At 43.9% G+C, this 18,764-nt stretch overlaps 1 protein-coding gene across 1 annotated transcript in view; it reads left to right on the plus strand.

Annotated features, from left to right (window-relative positions):
- Positions 1-18,764, plus strand: part of GPAT3 (glycerol-3-phosphate acyltransferase 3) — a 195,100-nt gene that overhangs the window by 108,868 nt on the left and 67,468 nt on the right. The window contains exon 3 of the mRNA XM_069743260.1: positions 16,751-17,045. Coding sequence (XP_069599361.1) covers positions 16,751-17,045 — 295 coding nt within the window. The remainder of the gene's footprint in view (positions 1-16,750; positions 17,046-18,764) is intronic.

The raw sequence follows: 18,764 nt of genomic DNA on the forward strand, positions 1-18,764 counted from the left end.
GTACCCAACGATCTTCTAGCTTAGGGAGACTCTTCGCTTTTCCCAGAAGGCACCTGGAATATGCAAATTAGCCTCCTCAAGCTTGAATCCCTGGTTTGGTGATTCTTTCCAAGCAGCTGGTCCCGGCTGTACCCAACGATCTTCTAGCTTAGGGAGACTCTTCGCTTTTCTCAGAAGGCACCTGGAATATGCAAATTAGCCTCCTCAAGCTTGAATCCCTGGTTTGGTGATTCTTTCCAAGCAGCTGGTCCCGGCTGTACCCAACGATCTTCTAGCTTAGGGAGACTCTTCGCTTTTCCCAGAAGGCACCTGGAATATGCAAATTAGCCTCCTCAAGCTTGAATCCCTGGTTTGGTGATTCTTTCCAAGCAGCTGGTCCCGGCTGTACCCAACGATCTTCTAGCTTAGGGAGACTCTTCGCTTTTCCCAGAAGGCACCTGGAATATGCAAATTAGCCTCCTCAAGCTTGAATCCCTGGTTTGGTTGGGGAGCACACTTGCCAGGCCTAATTCTACAGGGTCCATGGGAACCCTCAATGAGAACTGCATCGTCCAACCTAAAAGATTTAACAGCTATAAGGCGAGCACTTCTTCATGCAGAGAATGAAGTCCAAGGGAAACACGTCACAATACTGTCCGACAACCGCACCACCATAGCTTGCATAAAACGACAAGGAGGAACAAGATCAACATCCCTGATGGCGGAAGCCAAAGAGCTGTTCAGATGGGCAGAAAGCAACCTTTTGTCCCGATCAGGCACGCACTTGAGAGGCACAGACAATCTTGTGGCGGACTTCTTAAGTCGTCATGTATTACGCCCGGGAGATTGGTCTCTGAATCAAGAGGTATTTGGGAAAATCTGTGCCATCTGGGGCACGCCAGAAGTAGATCTGTTTGCCACAAGAAAAAACTGGAAGGTAAACAGATTCTACTTCCTGAATTCAAAAGAACACCTGAAATGAGTAGATGCACTAGTGCAACAGTGGAAGTTTCATCTGGGGTACGCATTTCCTCCAATTCCATTGATTCCGACAATCCTAAAGAAGATTCGAGAGGACAAGGCACGGATAATTCTTGTTGGGCTTTTTTGGCCAAAGAGGGCATGGTTCTCATGGCTCAGACGCATTTCTTTCTCGGACCCATGGATCCTCCCGGACATCCCAAATCTCCTACACCAGGGCCCAGTGCTACATCCTCAAGTGCACAGACTCCATCTCACCGCCTGGAACTTGGGGGGACTGTTACTAGCAAGAGGTTTCTCAAACCCTTTAGTAGACACTCTGCTCGCCAGCAGAAAGAAAATAACATCAGACAAGTACCAAAAGATATAGGAAAAATTCCTGGAATTTTCGGGACAACAGTTGTCCAATACGAGTCAGAAAGTCCCGGTAAAAGAAATACTAGAATTCCTTCAAAGAGGGCTGGAGAGATGTTTATCTACCAACACTAGTGTTGAGCATTCCGATACCGCAAGTATCGGGTATCGGCCGATATTTGCGGTATCGGAATTCCGATACCGAGTTCCGATATTTTTGTGATATCGGGAATCGGTATCGGGATTTAGATTAATGTGTAAAATAAAGCATAAAAATAAAAAATATTGATATACTTACCCTCGGACGGGCCCTGGTTGTCACCGCTGCAATCGCCATGTTTTCCTTCCTATGAATGAGCTTGTTAAGTACCTTCGATGACGTCGCGGCTTGTGATTGGTCGCTGAGCGGTCATGTGACGTCATCGAAGGTCATTAAAGCGCTCATTCTTAGGAAGAAAAGTATGGCGATTGCAGCGGTGACAACCAGGGCCCGTCCGAGGGTAAGTATATCAATATTTTTTATTTTTATTCTTTATTTTACACATTGATATGGATCCCAGGGCCTGAAGGAGAGTTTCCTCTCCTTCAGACCCTGGGAACCATTACGGATACCTTCCGATATTTGTGTCCCATTGACTTGTATTGGTATCGGATATCGGTATCGGCGATATCCGATATTTTTCAGATATCGGCCGATACCAACCGATACTTTCAAATATCGGACAGTATCGCTCAACACTAACCAACACCCTAAAAGTACAAGTCTCTGCCTTAGGTGCATTGTTAGACCAAAAACTTGCAGACCACCCTTGGGTCTCAGTTCATTCGAGCCTCATTTGCAGGCAGACCCTCAAAATTATTACCCAAGGTGGCTCCCTGGGAACTAAATTTAGTTTTAAATGCCTTAACCTCTCCTCCTTTCGAGCCTCTTGCTTCTATTTCAGAGAAGGCCTTAACATTATAAACAGTGCTCCTGGTTGCCCTGTCAGCTAGGCAAATCTGTGAGCTGCAAGCGATCTCTGTAAATCCCCCATATACTACCTTTCTGGAGGACAGAGTAATCATAAGAACTGACCCGGCCTTCCTCCCAAATGTCAATTCAAAATTCCACAGGGACCAGGAAATAATTTTGCCCTCATTTTGTGCAAATCCAAAATCCCAGTGAGAACAAGTCTTCCGTTGCCTTGATGTTAGACGTTGCCTACTCCAATATATAGAAATGTCAAAATCATGGTGACAGTAGTCAGCCCTTTTTGTCTCCTTCCAGGGGACAAACGGGGAAAAAAAGCTTCAAAATTGACTCGCACAGTGGCTTCTTATGGCTATTTCTGTCTTACTCTTCCTCAGGTCAGACTCCCCCACTGGGTGTAACAGCTCACTCTGCAAGGGCCATTGCCACATCCTCGGCTGAAAGGGCGAATGCGTCTGTAGAACAGATTTCCAGAGCAGCAATATGGTCTTCACCTTCCACTTTCTTCCGCCACTGCATGCTAGACCTAGGACCCTCAATTCTAGCTTTAGGTAGAAATGTGTTATCTGCTGTTGTCCCACCCTAGGAGTTATTTATTTCTTCCTCTCATGTGTGGTGCTGTCATGGGGAAGGGGAAAAAATTATAATTACTTACTGGTAATTTGATTTTCCAGAGCCATGACAGCACCGAATTAGTTCCCGCCCTATCTTGGTGATGGTGGTGATGCACAAAAAAAAATCTTTATTGAACATAAAAGAAGGTGAATAAGAGTGGCCTTGTAAAAATAACATACAGGTAAACTAATTTGGCAGTTACCTTGCATACTCTGAAACAAACTGGAGGAGAGAGGTGCCGGCCCCTTCTTTTATCTCTGCTACAGGTTTCCTGTTCCTGGGGGCGGATACTATATCTTATGTGCGGTGCTGTCATGGCTCTGGAAAATCAAATTACCGGTAAGTAATTATCATTTTTCCAGCTACTTTATACATTATTGAATGTACTGTATGATTGCTACGCGAAGTCCTAGAAATGCAGGGATGGGTTCGATGCCTATGTCTGCTGCTAATGTGCTGCATGTTGAGACTGGTTTGTTAAGGAGTTTTGAATGTCAGTCTGATTTTTATTACACCTTCTTTTAACCTTTAGATTTTCATATATTATTTGCTGACGAGCCCTACTCTGTTGTGAATTCTGTGGCTGAATTCACTCCTGTGGTCACAAGTGGTATTGCGGTCTCTGGGCTTCCTCCCTCAGGTGTTTTGGTGAGCTCGTTGGCTGCCTTGCTATTTAGCTCCACCTGAGTCTGTCTTCCTTGCTCCTTGTCAATGTTCCAGTGTTGGATCTGAGCTACTGCATCTTTCCTTGGGCCTGCTGCTCTGCTAGATAAGTGCTTCTAGTTTGTTTTCTGTTTTTTCTGTCCAGCTTGCTATTAACTTTTGCTGGAAGCTCTGAGAAGCAAAGGGGTGCACCGCCGTGCTGTTAGTTCGGCACGGTGGGTCTTTTTGCCCCTTTGCGTGGTTTTCGTTTTAGGGTTTTTTGTAGACTGCATAGTTCTCTTTGCTATCCTCGCTCTGTCTAGAATATCGGGCCTCACTTTGCTGAATCTATTTCATTCCTACGTTTGTCTTTTCATCTTGCTAACAGTCATTATATGTGGGGGGCTGCCTATTCCTTTGGGGTATTTCTCTGAGGTAAGTCAGGCTTGTATTTCTATCTTCAGGCTAGTCAGCTCCTCAGGCAGTGTCGAGTTGCATAGGTAGTGATAGGCGCAATCCACTGCTGCTTATAGTTGTGTGAGGATAGATCAGGTACTGCAGTCTACGGAGATTCCACGTCTCAGAGCTCGTCCTATTGTTTTTGGTTATTGCCAGATCTCTGTATGTGCGCTGATTACTGCACGCTGTGTTGCCTGATTGCCGGCCTTAACAGTACAAGGAGCCACCCAATGATTCCCAATAGAGGGAAAAAAGAAATCCTGACAGCATTTTTTTTTCTTAGCTCTGTCTTCAGTCTTTTTTTTCCCCTAGACATTAGAGTGCTTCAGGACACAGCTGTGGACATGGATATTCAGGCTCTGTGCTCCTCAATGGATAATCTCATTGTAAATGTACAAAAGATTCAAGATACTATTGATCAGAAATCGATGCTAGAACCAAGAATTCCGATTCCTGATTTGTTTTTTGGTGACAGAACTAAGTTCCTGAGCTTCAGAAATAATTGTAAGCTATTTTTGGCCTTGAAACCTCATTCTTCTGGTAATCCTATTCAACAGGTTTTGATTATTATTTCTTTTTTGCGCGGCGACCCACAGGACTGGGCGTTTTCTCTTGCACCAGGAGATTCTGCATTGAGTAATGTTGATGCATTTTTCCAGGCGCTGGGATTGCTTTACGATGAGCCTAATTCAGTGGATCAGGCTGAGAAAAATCTGCTGGCTTTATGCCAGGGTCAGGATGATGTAGAAGTATATTGTCAGAAATTTAGGAAGTGGTCAGTACTCACTCTGTGGAATGAATCTGCACTAGCGGCTTTGTTCAGAAAGGGTCTCTCTGAAGCTCTTAAGGATGTAATGGTGGGATTTCCTATGCCTGCTGGTTTGAATGAGTCTATGTCCTTGGCCATTCAGATAGGTCGTCGCTTGCGCGAGCGTAAATCTGTGCACCATCTGGCGATAGGACTATGACTAAAGTAGAACGGCAAGAACACAGACGTCTGAACAGACTGTGTTTCTATTGTGGTGATTCTACTCATGCTATTTCTAATTGTCCTAAACGCACTAGGCGGTTCGATAGCTCTGCCGTTATTGGTACTGTACAGTCCAAATTCCTTTTGTCCATTACCTTAATGTGCTCTTTGTCATCGTATTCTGTCATGGCGTTTGTGGATTCAGGCGCTGCCCTGAATCTGATGGATTTGGATTATGCTAAACGTTGTGGATTTTTCTTGGAGCCTTTGCGGTGTCCTATTCCGTTGAGAGGAATTGATGCTACACCTTTGGCCAAGAATAAGCCTCAGTACTGGGCCCAGCTGACCATGTGCATTGCTCCTGCACATCAGGAAGTTATTCGCTTTCTGGTACTGCATAATTTGCATGATGTGGTCGTGTTGGGGTTGCCATGGCTACAAACCCATAATCCAGTATTGGATTGGAACTCTATGTCGGTAACCAGCTGGGGTTGTCAGGGAGTACATGGTGATGTTCCATTTTTGTCTATTTCGTCATCCATTCCTTCTGACATCCCAGAGTTCTTGTCGGACTTTCAGGATGTATTTGAAGAGTCCAAGTCTGATGCCCTACCTCCGCATAGGAATTGTGATTGTGCTATCGATTTGATTCCTGGTAGTAAATTCCCTAAGGGTCGTTTATTTAATTTGTCCGTACCTGAACACACCGCTATGCGCAGTTATGTGAAGGAGTCCCTGGAGAAGGGACATATTCGTCCATCGTCGTCACCATTGGGAGCAGGGTTCTTTTTTGTAGCCAAGAAGGATGGTTCGCTAAGACCGTGTATTGATTACCGCCTTCTTAATAAGATCACTGTTAAGTTTCAGTATCCCTTGCCATTGATTTCTGACTTGTTTGCTCGGATTAAGGGGGCTAGTTGGTTTACTAAGATTGATCTTCGTGGTGCGTATAATCTGGTGAGAATCAGGCAAGGAGATGAATGGAAAACGGCATTTAATACGCCCGAGGGTCATTTTGAGTATCTGGTGATGCCGTTCGGACTTGCCAATGCTCCATCTGTTTTTCAGTCTTTTATGCATGACATTTTCCGTGAGTATCTGGATAAATTCTTGATTGTTTACTTGGATGACATTTTGATCTTCTCAGATGATTGGGAGTCTCATGTGAAGCAAGTCAGAATGGTTTTCCAGGTACTGCGTGCTAATTCCTTGTTCGTGAAGGGATCAAAGTGTCTCTTCGGTGTGCAGAAAGTTTCATTTTTGGGGTTCATCTTTTCCCCTTCTACTATCGAGATGGATCCGGTTAAGGTTCAGGCCATCCAGGATTGGACTCAGCCGACATCTCTAAAAAGTCTGCAGAAATTCCTGGGCTTTGCTAATTTTTATCGTCGCTTCATCTGTAATTTTTCTAGCATTGCCAGACCATTGACCGATTTGACCAAGAAGGGTGCTGATTTGGTTAATTGGTCTTCTGCTGCCGTGGAAGCTTTTCAGGAGTTGAAGCGTCGTTTTTGCTGTGCCCCTGTGTTGTGTCAACCTGATGTTTCTCTTCCGTTCCAGGTCGAGGTTGATGCTTCTGAGATTGGTGCAGGGGCGGTTTTGTCACAGAGAGGTTCTGGTTGCTCAGTGTTCAAACCATGTGCTTTCTTTTCCAGGAAATTTTCTGCTGCTGAGCGTAATTATGATGTGGGCAACCGAGAGTTGCTGGCCATGAAGTGGGCATTCGAGGAGTGGCGTCATTGGCTTGAGGGTGCTAAGCATCGCGTGGTGGTTTTGACTGATCATAAGAACCTTACTTATCTTGAGTCTGCCAAGCGCTTGAATCCTAGACAGGCCCGTTGGTCGTTATTTTTTGCTCGTTTTGATTTTGTGATTTCATACCTTCCGGGCTCTAAAAATGTGAAGGCGGATGCTCTGTCTAGGAGTTTTGTGCCCGACTCTCCGGGGTTATCTGAGCCGGCGAGTATCCTCAAGGAAGGAGTCATTGTGTCTGCCATCTCCCCTGATTTGCGGAGAGTGTTGCAGAAATTTCAGGCTAATAAACCTGATCGTTGTCCGGCCGAGAAACTGTTCGTCCCTGATAGGTGGACTAGTAAAGTTATCTCTGAACTTCATTGTTCGGTGCTGGCCGGTCATCCAGGAATCTTTGGTACCAGGGAGTTGGTTGCTAGATCCTTCTGGTGGCCATCTCTGTCGCGGGATGTGCGTGCTTTTGTGCAGTCCTGTGGAATTTGTGCTAGGGCTAAGCCCTGCTGTTCACGTGCCAGTGGGTTGCTTTTGCCCTTGCCGGTCCCGAAGAGGCCTTGGACACATATTTCGATGGATTTCATTTCTGACCTTCCCGTTTCTCAAAAAATGTCGGTCATTTGGGTGGTCTGTGATCGCTTTTCTAAAATGGTCCATCTGGTGCCCTTGGTTAAATTGCCTTCCTCCTCTGATTTGGTGCCTTTGTTCTTCCAGAATGTGGTTCGTTTACATGGCATTCCTGAGAATATTGTTTCTGACAGAGGTTCCCAGTTTGTTTCGAGGTTCTGGCGAGCCTTTTGTGGTAGGATGGGCATTGACCTATCTTTCTCCTCGGCCTTCCATCCTCAGACTAATGGCCAGACCGAACGAACCAATCAGACCTTGGAAACATATCTGAGATGTTTTGTTTCCGCTGACCAGGATGATTGGGTGTCATTTTTGCCGTTGGCTGAGTTCGCCCTTAATAATCGGGCCAGCTCGGCTACCTTGGTCTCTCCATTTTTCTGCAATTCTGGGTTCCATCCTCGTTTCTCTTCAGGACAGGTTGAGTCTTCGGACTGTCCTGGTGTGGATTCTGTGGTGGACAGGTTGCAGCAGATCTGGACTCAAGTAGTGGACAATTTGACCTTGTCCCAGGAGAAGGCTCAGCTTTTCGCTAATCGCAGACGCCGTGTGGGACCCCGACTTCGTGTTGGGGATCTGGTTTGGTTATCTTCTCGTCATATTCCTATGAAGGTTTCCTCTCCTAAATTTAAACCTCGTTTTATTGGTCCGTATAGGATTTCTGAGATTCTCAATCCGGTGTCTTTTCGTCTGATCCTCCCAGACTCCTTTTCCATACATAATGTATTCCATAGGTCGTTGTTGAGGAGATACGTGGCACCTATGGTTCCATCTGTGGAGCCTCCTGCCCCTGTTTTGGTGGAGGGGGAATTGGAGTATATTGTGGAGAAGATTTTGGATTCTCGTGTCTCTAGACGGAAACTCCAGTATCTGGTCAAATGGAAGGGTTATGCTCAGGAAGATAATTCCTGGGTTTTTGCCTCTGATGTCCATGCCCCAGATCTTGTTCGTGCCTTTCATGTGGCTCATCCTGGTCGGCCTGGGGGTTCTGGTGAGGGTTCGGTGACCCCTCCTCAAGGGGGGGGTACTGTTGTGAATTCTGTGGCTGAATTCACTCCTGTGGTCACAAGTGGTATTGCGGTCTCTGGGCTTCCTCCCTCAGGTGTTTTGGTGAGCTCGTTGGCTGCCTTGCTATTTAGCTCCACCTGAGTCTGTCTTCCTTGCTCCTTGTCAATGTTCCAGTGTTGGATCTGAGCTACTGCATCTTTCCTTGGGCCTGCTGCTCTGCTAGATAAGTGCTTCTAGTTTGTTTTCTGTTTTTTCTGTCCAGCTTGCTATTAACTTTTGCTGGAAGCTCTGAGAAGCAAAGGGGTGCACCGCCGTGCTGTTAGTTCGGCACGGTGGGTCTTTTTGCCCCTTTGCGTGGTTTTCGTTTTAGGGTTTTTTGTAGACTGCATAGTTCTCTTTGCTATCCTCGCTCTGTCTAGAATATCGGGCCTCACTTTGCTGAATCTATTTCATTCCTACGTTTGTCTTTTCATCTTGCTAACAGTCATTATATGTGGGGGGCTGCCTATTCCTTTGGGGTATTTCTCTGAGGTAAGTCAGGCTTGTATTTCTATCTTCAGGCTAGTCAGCTCCTCAGGCAGTGTCGAGTTGCATAGGTAGTGATAGGCGCAATCCACTGCTGCTTATAGTTGTGTGAGGATAGATCAGGTACTGCAGTCTACGGAGATTCCACGTCTCAGAGCTCGTCCTATTGTTTTTGGTTATTGCCAGATCTCTGTATGTGCGCTGATTACTGCACGCTGTGTTGCCTGATTGCCGGCCTTAACACTACTCCTACTAACAGCATTCCTTTCCCAAAATTGCTAAACTCTATTGTATTCTGCTGAGTACTTGTGTCCTGCAGTCTACGTACCCTATGTTGTCACCTAGTTGTGGCTCCTTTGAGCTAGACTCAAGCCTACAGGCACAAGCAGTACTTTCCCATTGTTCTGAACAGTTGGCAGTATGTGGGAGAGATATACATTTAACCCCTTTTAGTGACCGAGCAAATTTTAACCTTAAAGGGCCATCCAACAATTGAAAAAATGTAAAGTATTAATGTTTTAACGTAAAAAAGATAAATTTGTTTTTAATGAAGCAAAATATGAAAAACTTTAAGGTTTGTTATTTCCACTTGTAAACACTTGTGGGAGCAGCCTGGAAATTTGCCCTAAAAACCTAGTGTACAACTAACTCACATTACGACTACAGTAAATGTGGGTGGGGTCTACTCATATGTTTGTGACGTCACTCCTCTCCTCCCCTTCTGGGTGTTTGTAAAAGGATGAGAAAGGATGAAGTTTAGGATCACCATGCGGAGCCATTTTGTTGGTGACTTCCAGTGATACTGACAAGTAGACAGCGTCACAGAGGACGGCCAGCAGTGCAGATTGTTAGTGCTGCTCACTGTAACTTAAGCTTGGGTTCGATACGTGGATTGTATAGTTTTCACGATTAGAGACGCTTGGTAAAACACATCCTAAGATTAGATACAGGACTAAGTGTAGTTTATCACATGATGGGATTAGATATTGAGCTCAGCGGAGTGTATCACACAGAATGGGATTATATACTCAGTATCTAATGTATGTAAGATGTGACCCCTGCTCCATTCACTTCTATGGGAGCAGTGGTGTAATGTGTGAAACCTAGTAGTTATATCTACCTGAGGGTCAGAGGGAGCCCCGTGCTATGAGGGGCCAACACGGAGCAACACTACTATAAGCTGTATCAGCGTGCACAGATAGTTAAACTCTGCAGCGGAGCAGGGAGACATGATCTCCTTTAAAATGCATTATACTACAGGTGCTTTTCACAAAATTAGAATATCATCAAAAAGTTAACTTATTTCAGTTCTTCAAAATAAAAATTGAACCTCGTATATATTATATAGTCATTACAGAGTGATCTATGTCAAGAGTTTTATTTTTGTTATTGTTGATGATTATGGATTACAGCCAATGAAAACCCAACAGTCATTATCTGAGTAAATTAGAATTAATAAAAAAAAAACCTGCAAAGGCTTCCTAAGCGTTTAAAAAGGTTACTTAGTCTAAATTACGTCCTCTCCATTATTAATCTGGCTTAATGTCACCTTACAATAGCAAGGTGACATTAACCCTTCATTACCCCATATCCCACCGCTACACGGGAATGGGAAGAGAGTAGCCAAGTGCCAGAATAGGCGCATCTTCCAGATGTGCCTTTTCTGGGGTGGCTGGGGGCAGATGTTTTTAGCCGGAGGGGGGGGGGGCAATAATCATGGACCCTCTCCAGGCTATTAATATCTGCCCTCAGTCACTGGCTTTACTACTCTGGCGGAGAAAATTGCGCGGGAGCCCACGCCAATTTTTTCCACCATTTAACCCTTTAATAGCTAGAGCGCCCAAATTTTGCACATACACACTACTAACAGTAGTGTGTAATATGCAAAAAAATGGGGATATGAGATGGTTTACTGTATGTAAACCATGTCTCATATCATGTCGGGTTTAGGAAGGAGATGGCAAAAGCCGACAATTGAATTACCGGCTTTTAAGCTATCTAGCGCTGTATGAAATATTTAATATATATACACATATATGTCTCACTGATATATATATATATATATATATATATATATATATATATATATATCTATGTGTCCACATTTATTCTACCTATTCTATTGTAAGCTGTCAGTGTGATTTTACTGTACACCGCACTGAATTGCCGGCTTTTCTCTCAAACACCGCTGCGTATTTCTCGTAAGTCACACCGCTGGTCCGTGTGTAATCCGTATTTTTCTGGCCCCCATAGACTTTCATTGGCGTATTTTTTGCGCAATACGGTGACAAACGCAGCATGCTGCGATTTTCTACGGCCGTAGAAGACCGTATAATACGGATCAGTGAAATACGGCTGATAGGAGCTGGGGCATAGAGAAGCATTGTACCGTATGCAATCCGTATTTTCAGCACTTCTCTTACGTCCGTAAAACACTGTAGTGTGACGCCGGCCATATAGTGAACATTTTGAACTCGCAGATGCTATACAGAATTTGATAGCATTAGGTCGTCATTTTGATAACTTTAATTTGGCACCAAATTTTTCACTTTTTTAAGAGGTACATGAAAAGGTGGACAGCAAAGTTTGTCCTGAGCGTGGCAATACCCTACATGTAGTAAAAAAAAATTCTGTTTGGACACACAGCAGGGCTCGGAAGGGAAGAAGCGACCTACATATTTGCAATGTAAATTTGGTTGGAATAGATTGCAGATAACATTTCAAATTTGCAAAGCTTCTGAGGTAGCAAAACAGAACCCCTGATAAGTGGACCCATTTTGGAATGTAGACCCATAAAAGAATTCATCTAGGGATGTGGTGAACCTGTAGCTTCTTCACAGAACTATTTAAAATGTGGATGTGAAAAAGAAACTTTTTATCTGCTAAAATGTAGTTTTAACCCCAAATTCATAATTTTCACATTGGACAATAGGAAAAAAAGGACCCCATAGTTTGTTGCGCAATTTCTTTCGAACATGAAGATACCCGATATGTGGTCAAAACCTGCTTTTTGGGCACAAGGCAGGGCTTAGAAAGGAAAGCGCCCTGCCATGGATTTTTTTGTGCGTAAATTTGTCTGAGATACATTGTGAATGCCGTGTCGCATTTGCAGAGCCCCTGACATGCCAGAAACAGCAGAAACTCCCCACAAGTGAACCCCATTTTGGAACTAGACCCCTCAAGAAATTCATCTAGGAGTGCACTGAGCATTTTTAACCTACAGGTGATTCACAATACGTTATTGCTTTTAGATGTGAAAAGAAAAAAAAATTTCTCCACTAAAATAGTTTTAGCATGAAATTTATAATTTCCACTAGATGTATTAGGAGAAAATGGACCCCATGGTTTGTTATGCAATTTTTACTGAATGTGGCAGTACCACAAATGTGGTTGTACACTCCTGTCTGAGCACATGACAGGGCTCGGATGGGAAGGAGCACTACTAGGCTTTTAGAATGAAGATTCCATTTGAATAGGTTGTGGATGCCATTAGACGAGCCTCTGAGGTGTCAGAACAGCAGAAACCACAACAAGTAACCCCCATATTGGTAACAGAACTGTTTATCCCCTTCCTGACATGCGCCGTATATGTACGGCACTACAGGAGCTTCGTTCCCGCAAATGCTGTACATATATGGCGCCATGATTCCGGAGGCTCATGCTGAGCACCGCCGCGATGGGGTGTAGGTGTCGGCTCTTTGTGAGAGCTGACATCCTGCAGCAACACCCACGATCGGTGCTAGCACATTTGAACCCTCTGATGCCATTGTCAATAGTGACAGTGACATCGAGCAGATCGCACAGGGAAGGGGCTCCCTGTGTGCTTTGCATTGTCCTGATGGACTCCATGGTGATCCCTGGTCACAAGATGGCTGCGGGTTCCTTCAGAGAAGGTGGCCTGTGAGAAGCTGCTAAAAGCAAGAGCGGACATGCCTCCTTCCCTACCTGTCAGATGCTGCTCTGATGCTCTGCAGTGCGGAAGCATTGCAGAGTATCAGATAAGCGATCGTTCACAGTACAGTGATGTTCCATTCTGGGACAATGTAAAACATTAAAAAAAATTATTAAAATGTAAACATAAATAAGAAAAAAAATTCCCCAAATAAAGACCAAAGACCCAAAAAATATATAATTCTAATTCCATTTGTTAAAAAAAAACAAAAAAACAACCCTTTCAGTGAACACTGTGGAAAAAAATAAACGAGACAAAAAACAATGCTTTATCATACTGCCAAACAAAAAGTGCAATAAAAAGCGATCAAAGACAAATGTAAATATACCGTAAATGGTACCTCTGAAAATGTCATCTTGTCCCGCAAATAGGCAGTCACCCAGCTCCATCAGTAGAAAAATAAGTTATAGCTCTCCAGAGTAAAGCGATGAAAAAATAATTATTTTTTTTCTATAAAATAGTTTTTACAGTGTAAAAACGGCAAAACACAAAGGATATAAATCTGGTATCGCTGTAATCGCACTGACCTGAAGAATAAAGTTGCCTCATCACTGAAAACACGTGAGAAACTTTTCCAGAGTCTTTGTTGTACTCATAACGTGTGAACCCCCTATATTTCCAGTGACAGATGACGGACCTTAGTCGGGGCTGGCTTTGTGCGGTATAAATTAGTGTTTTTGTTGGTAACCTTTTGGGGTACATAACATTTTTGGATCGCTTCCAGTATAAGAATGGATCAAATTCTTGTATTATACGCGGAACATTTGCTTTGGGGGTTTCCGTGTAAACCCCACAAAAATGAGATTCAGATAAAACCCCCAATGGAACTACCCACCATAATGAGGCAGATGGAAACACTTTGGACCAGTTGGATCCAGTTGTGTTGGAATCCATCTATATAGGCATCCACAGAACTGGGGTTTTCTACTTTGTGCGCTAAAAATACACCTAAAATGATTCTCATATTCTCATATACAACACCATGGAATCAATGGTGCTATATAAATAAAATAATAATAAAAATAATAAGACACCTAAAATTATGGGACACTGCCGAAAGAGAGATCAGACTGAGTCCAAAGTGCCTCCGTCTGCCTCATTATAGTGAGTTTTTCTGTTAGGAGTTTTGTCTGAATCTCATTTTTTTGGGATTTGCATGGAAACCCTGATGTAAGTGCTCAGTGAAGAGCGCAGGATAAATATGACCCACGCCTTGATCTGATCTATGGGAGGCATTTTTTTTTGGGGGGGGGGGGGGGACGGTTTGTCGTTTTAAGTTATACCATTGTTTTTACATATGCAATTTTTGATTGCCTTTTAAGTGCATTACTTGTGAAAAAGTGACATTTTTGGCGGTTTAAATTTTTTTCTTGTGAGGGTCACCATACGGGATAAATTACGTGCTAGTTTTTATAAATTGAGTTGTTCTGGACACATCGATGCCAATTATGTGTGCAGTTTTTATATAAACATTGCACCTTTTATAACTTATAATACGTTATTTTATTCTTTTCACTTTTTCTCCTAGTCCCACTGTGGGACGTGAATACTTTGTACTTTGATAGCTCATGCATTGCAGTACTAGTGTACTACAGTGCATGAGACCTGTCAGTGAGTCACTGACAGAACCTGTGAGACCCTGCTTATGACTGGATCTCACAGGCCACTGTACCCTGGGGTCATCGATCAACACCCGTGATTACGATCACGGGGGTCGATCCTGCCATGATGATTCTTTTAACCCCCTTTTAACCACTTGGGACCGCTGATTAAGGGGTTAATCGAAATTGGTTCCAAAACTGTCCCAGGCTGATACTGCAGGTTGTCAGCTGTCATGTACAGCAGTCACCCAGTGGGAATTGTGCCTGCGGGGGCACTATTCACTTATTCCTGGCTGTCGTTTTAAAGCATATTGGCGATCATTAAGGGGTTTAAAGTTACTGGCTTGAATAGAAAACAAAACAAAATTTGCGGTAATCCCAATCACTGGCTTTCAGAGCCCTGTACCATGACGTAGTTGGCAATAAGGCAATAGTCAGATATGTTGGACGCAGAATTCCATGCTGCTGCCATCATATCTTATTCTTGAACTCTGTCCTTCAGTTTACATGCATCAAGGGCACCTGCTGTATTCCAAGTGTAAGTGAGGCAGTAATCCAAAGCCTTTCTGTCATGCACTTAATATGCAATGTGCTCTGTGTGTTCTACCATATATATGCGTAGAAGAGCTAATCAATGCCTGTTGTCGAAATTCTGCTGCTGTCAGATTATGAATGGCACAGAACCACGGTTCTCAGGTGGTACGTAGGTTAATAAGTATATGCATGGTATTACTTGTCTAAAATTGTCTACCTAACCTAAAGCAAATCCGTCTTCAGGTTTTTGCCTCCTATTCTGAGAGCAGTAGAAGTTGGAGACAGAGATCCTGATTTCAGCAATGTATAATTTACTGGACTGCTTGATGTAGGTTTGAAAATCTGGTGATAAAACGGTGATTTTATTACTGGAGAACTAGTAAACCTGCTAGCAAATGCTCCCCCTCCACTGATTGGCAGCTTCTTGCCTATGCACAGTGTACACAGAAAGTTGCTTATCAGTGGTGTGGGTGGGGTTACACCGAGCTGAACATTCAGAGAACTGGTAGATCTACAGCAAATAAAACTGTGATTTTATCAAAACTGCAGTAAGCAGCCCAGTTAGTGATACACTACTGGAATCTGTGTCTGCTCTTACATCATGCCGCTCTCAGTTGGGTTGGCACAACCTTTTTAAAGAATGTCAACAGGCTTTTGCCAAGTATATTAATGGATAACTTAATCATCTCTGTTGGTCGGACAACTTGGACACCCACTGATCTTGAGCCTGTCTGAATGGCAGAGACAAGGCATCAGGATTTTGCATCCCTGCATAGGTTGGAGTCCCAGCAGCTAGTCCCTTGAAAATCAGTAATTTATCCTTTAACCTATTGATATGGGGTAACATAATTGGTAAAGCCCCTACAATGATCTATTGTAGGGCTGCCAAGGTCTATCACCTCTGTATTCTTACCCTACTAAGGAGCCGACAGCGGCTTGATATGGTTGCAACAATGGGCCTTGTACTTTTCTTTGGCAAAAATCCCCAAAAACCAACAGCAAATGTTGCAGCAATATTCACAGCTGTATTAAACGACGTGACTATTGATGTGAAAATGGTTCAGGAAAGCTGCACAATTCACCGTTCCATGCAAAAGGTGGAATATGCAATGACATTCACAGGGGATACATTGACATGCACTGTTGCTTTGCATTTCAAATCCAGTCAATTTAGGCTACTTTCACACTTCCGTCGGTACGGGGCCGTCGCAAACCGTCGGTCCGACGGACGTTGTGCTAAATTTAGCACAACGTGGGCAGCTGATGCAGTTTTACAACGCATCCGCTGCCCATTGTGATGAGCGGGGAGGAGGGGGCGGAGTTTTGGCCGCGCATGCGTGGTCGAAAATTGTGGAAACGTCGCACAAAAAAAGTTACATTGAATGGTTTTTTGTGCCGAGGGTCCGCCAAAACACGACACATCCGTCGCACGACGGATGCGATGTGTGGCCATACGTCGCAATGCGTCACTAATGCAAGTCTATGGAGAAAAAGCGCATCCTGCAGGCAACTTTGCAGGATGCGTTTTTTCTCCTAAACGACGCATTGCAACGTAGCCAAAACGACGGAAGTGTGAAAGTAGCCTTACTCTGTGATTATCTTTCACGGCATATACTTAAGTCTCAAGCACAAAGCTAGTACTGTGAAATGCTGCCGATTGTTCCATTGGGAATGTACCCTACATGTGAATGTATGCCACACTTTACACCTTGCTCTTACAAGCTTTGAGTATAGTTGCAATTAAGATTAAAAAAACAGTAAAAAATCCTTTTTGCAATTTCTCCACAAAGATATCATTCAGCGAGATGAGTCGCCAATGGAGGCAGAAATTGGGGGCCTGAGGCAAAGCAGAAGCCAGTGCTTACAACGTGGTGATTTTGAGCTGTCGGATGTGTTCTACTTCTCCAAAAAAGGGTTTGAAGCCATTGTAGACGATGATGTTACCCAGAGATTCTCTTCAGAAGAGCTTATATCGTGGAATCTTCTGACAAGGACCAACCACAACTTCCAGTATCTCAGTCTTCGTGTGACGATTATTTGGGTGCTCGGTGTGTTTGTACGGTACTGCATTCTCCTACCACTACGGTAAGACGTTGCTTACTTTTTACTCCTATGTATTCTTCCTTTCCTTAGCGATATCGGAGCTTTTAGATGGGTACTTGTCATTACGATGCGGCCTATCCATTGTATCACCGACTACTGACAAGTGAAACTTTCCGGTACTAGTCTTTTATATTGGCTTGTCACCTTTTGTTGCTGTCATTTTTGCTGCAGGGCTAGAGACTCGTCAGACTTATTTCTTATTTCCCACATTATAATAAATATGGTCTGTGAATTTATGAACGTTACACCTGCAATATATTTCATCCAGTGTTGTGTTATGATTATCTATATAGACCAGTGTTGGCGAACCTATGGCACACGTGCAAGAGGGGGCACACAGAGGCCTCTCTCTGGGCATGCATTTCGCTCCCTTCCCTTGTTCAAATGTATTTGGTTGTAAAAGACGCAAATACATTTGAACAGTACTGCATCAGGACTGGGCAGAGGAGCGCCTGTCAACCCCGGGTCTGACGTGCAGCAGTGTAATGACGATACTGACCTCATCACACTGCTGCCTGCGCCGGGGCCACGGAGAAGCAGAGACAGTGTGGTCACTGGTAAGAGCTCCAGGAGAAGCTGAACACTAAATGTATCATTGTGAATGGGAACCGTTTTGACAGATGCAGTGTGGGGATGGCGAGCTGCTTTGTCCAGTGGGATAGTGTGTGTGTGTGTATTTTGCAGAGGGGCAGTGTATATTTTGCAAGTCTTCTTTGATGTCTGCTTCAGCCCCAGGTTACATTGCCGTGTTGGCACTTTGTGATAAATAATTGGGTATTGGGTTGTCGTTTGGGCACTCACTGATATACACCATCAAGTGTTGGAATCTGTGCATTGTCATGTCCAAATATTGGCAACAAGCTGTAAAGGAATGGTATTAGAACAGTTTATCCACTTCCCTTCACAGCCAAATACACCTTCCAGACCATACCCCATTTTTCAAATTCAACAATGTGTTACTTGTGGTGGTAACTTTGGAATGGTTCTGCATACATATCCCAGTGATTATTAGTTTTTTGTTTGTTTTTTTCATGACATTGTATTGTATTTTGATAGTAAATTTGAGTTGCTATGTTTTGTGTTTATTTATGACAAAAAATTCCCAAAGTTACATAGGTGCTACCTGGTCCTTAGTATGATCTTTGGAAGGAATAAGTCATGTGCCAGTTCTTTGTACTGACCACACATATATATTTATACATATAAATGAGATCCCCTCTGAGGCGTCTTTTTTTTTTTTCTTTTTTCTAAGCTAAACAAGCCCAACTTTTAATCAGCTTTAAAAATACCGCGCTATAGAATATGCATATATATTAAAAAAAAAAAACATTCACATGTATACGCATGCATATATCCAGGGCCGGCGTCAGCACCCGGCGCACCGGGCAAATGCCGGGGCCCTGGGGAGAGATGGGGGCCCACTCACGCTATCATAGATACAACTGGGAGAGCAGAGCAGGAGAACATGCTCTCTCCGCCCACAAAGTCACACTGGCTGCGTTCTCTTAACCCCTATGTGCCAGCTCTGACACAAGCATCTTCTCACTCAGTCAGTGCAGCCAGGCAGGCACACATAGGGGTTAAGAGAAGGCAGCCAATGTGACTGTTTGTGGGTGGAGAGAGCACGTTCTCTGCTCTGATCTCCGCCCCTGGCTGCAGTGCTGCTGAAGTTATGAGGCAGATTCAGGAGGAGCTCCTAGT

This window comes from Ranitomeya imitator, chromosome 1 (genome assembly GCF_032444005.1).
Source record: "Ranitomeya imitator isolate aRanImi1 chromosome 1, aRanImi1.pri, whole genome shotgun sequence".
NCBI lineage: Eukaryota > Metazoa > Chordata > Amphibia > Anura > Dendrobatidae > Ranitomeya > Ranitomeya imitator.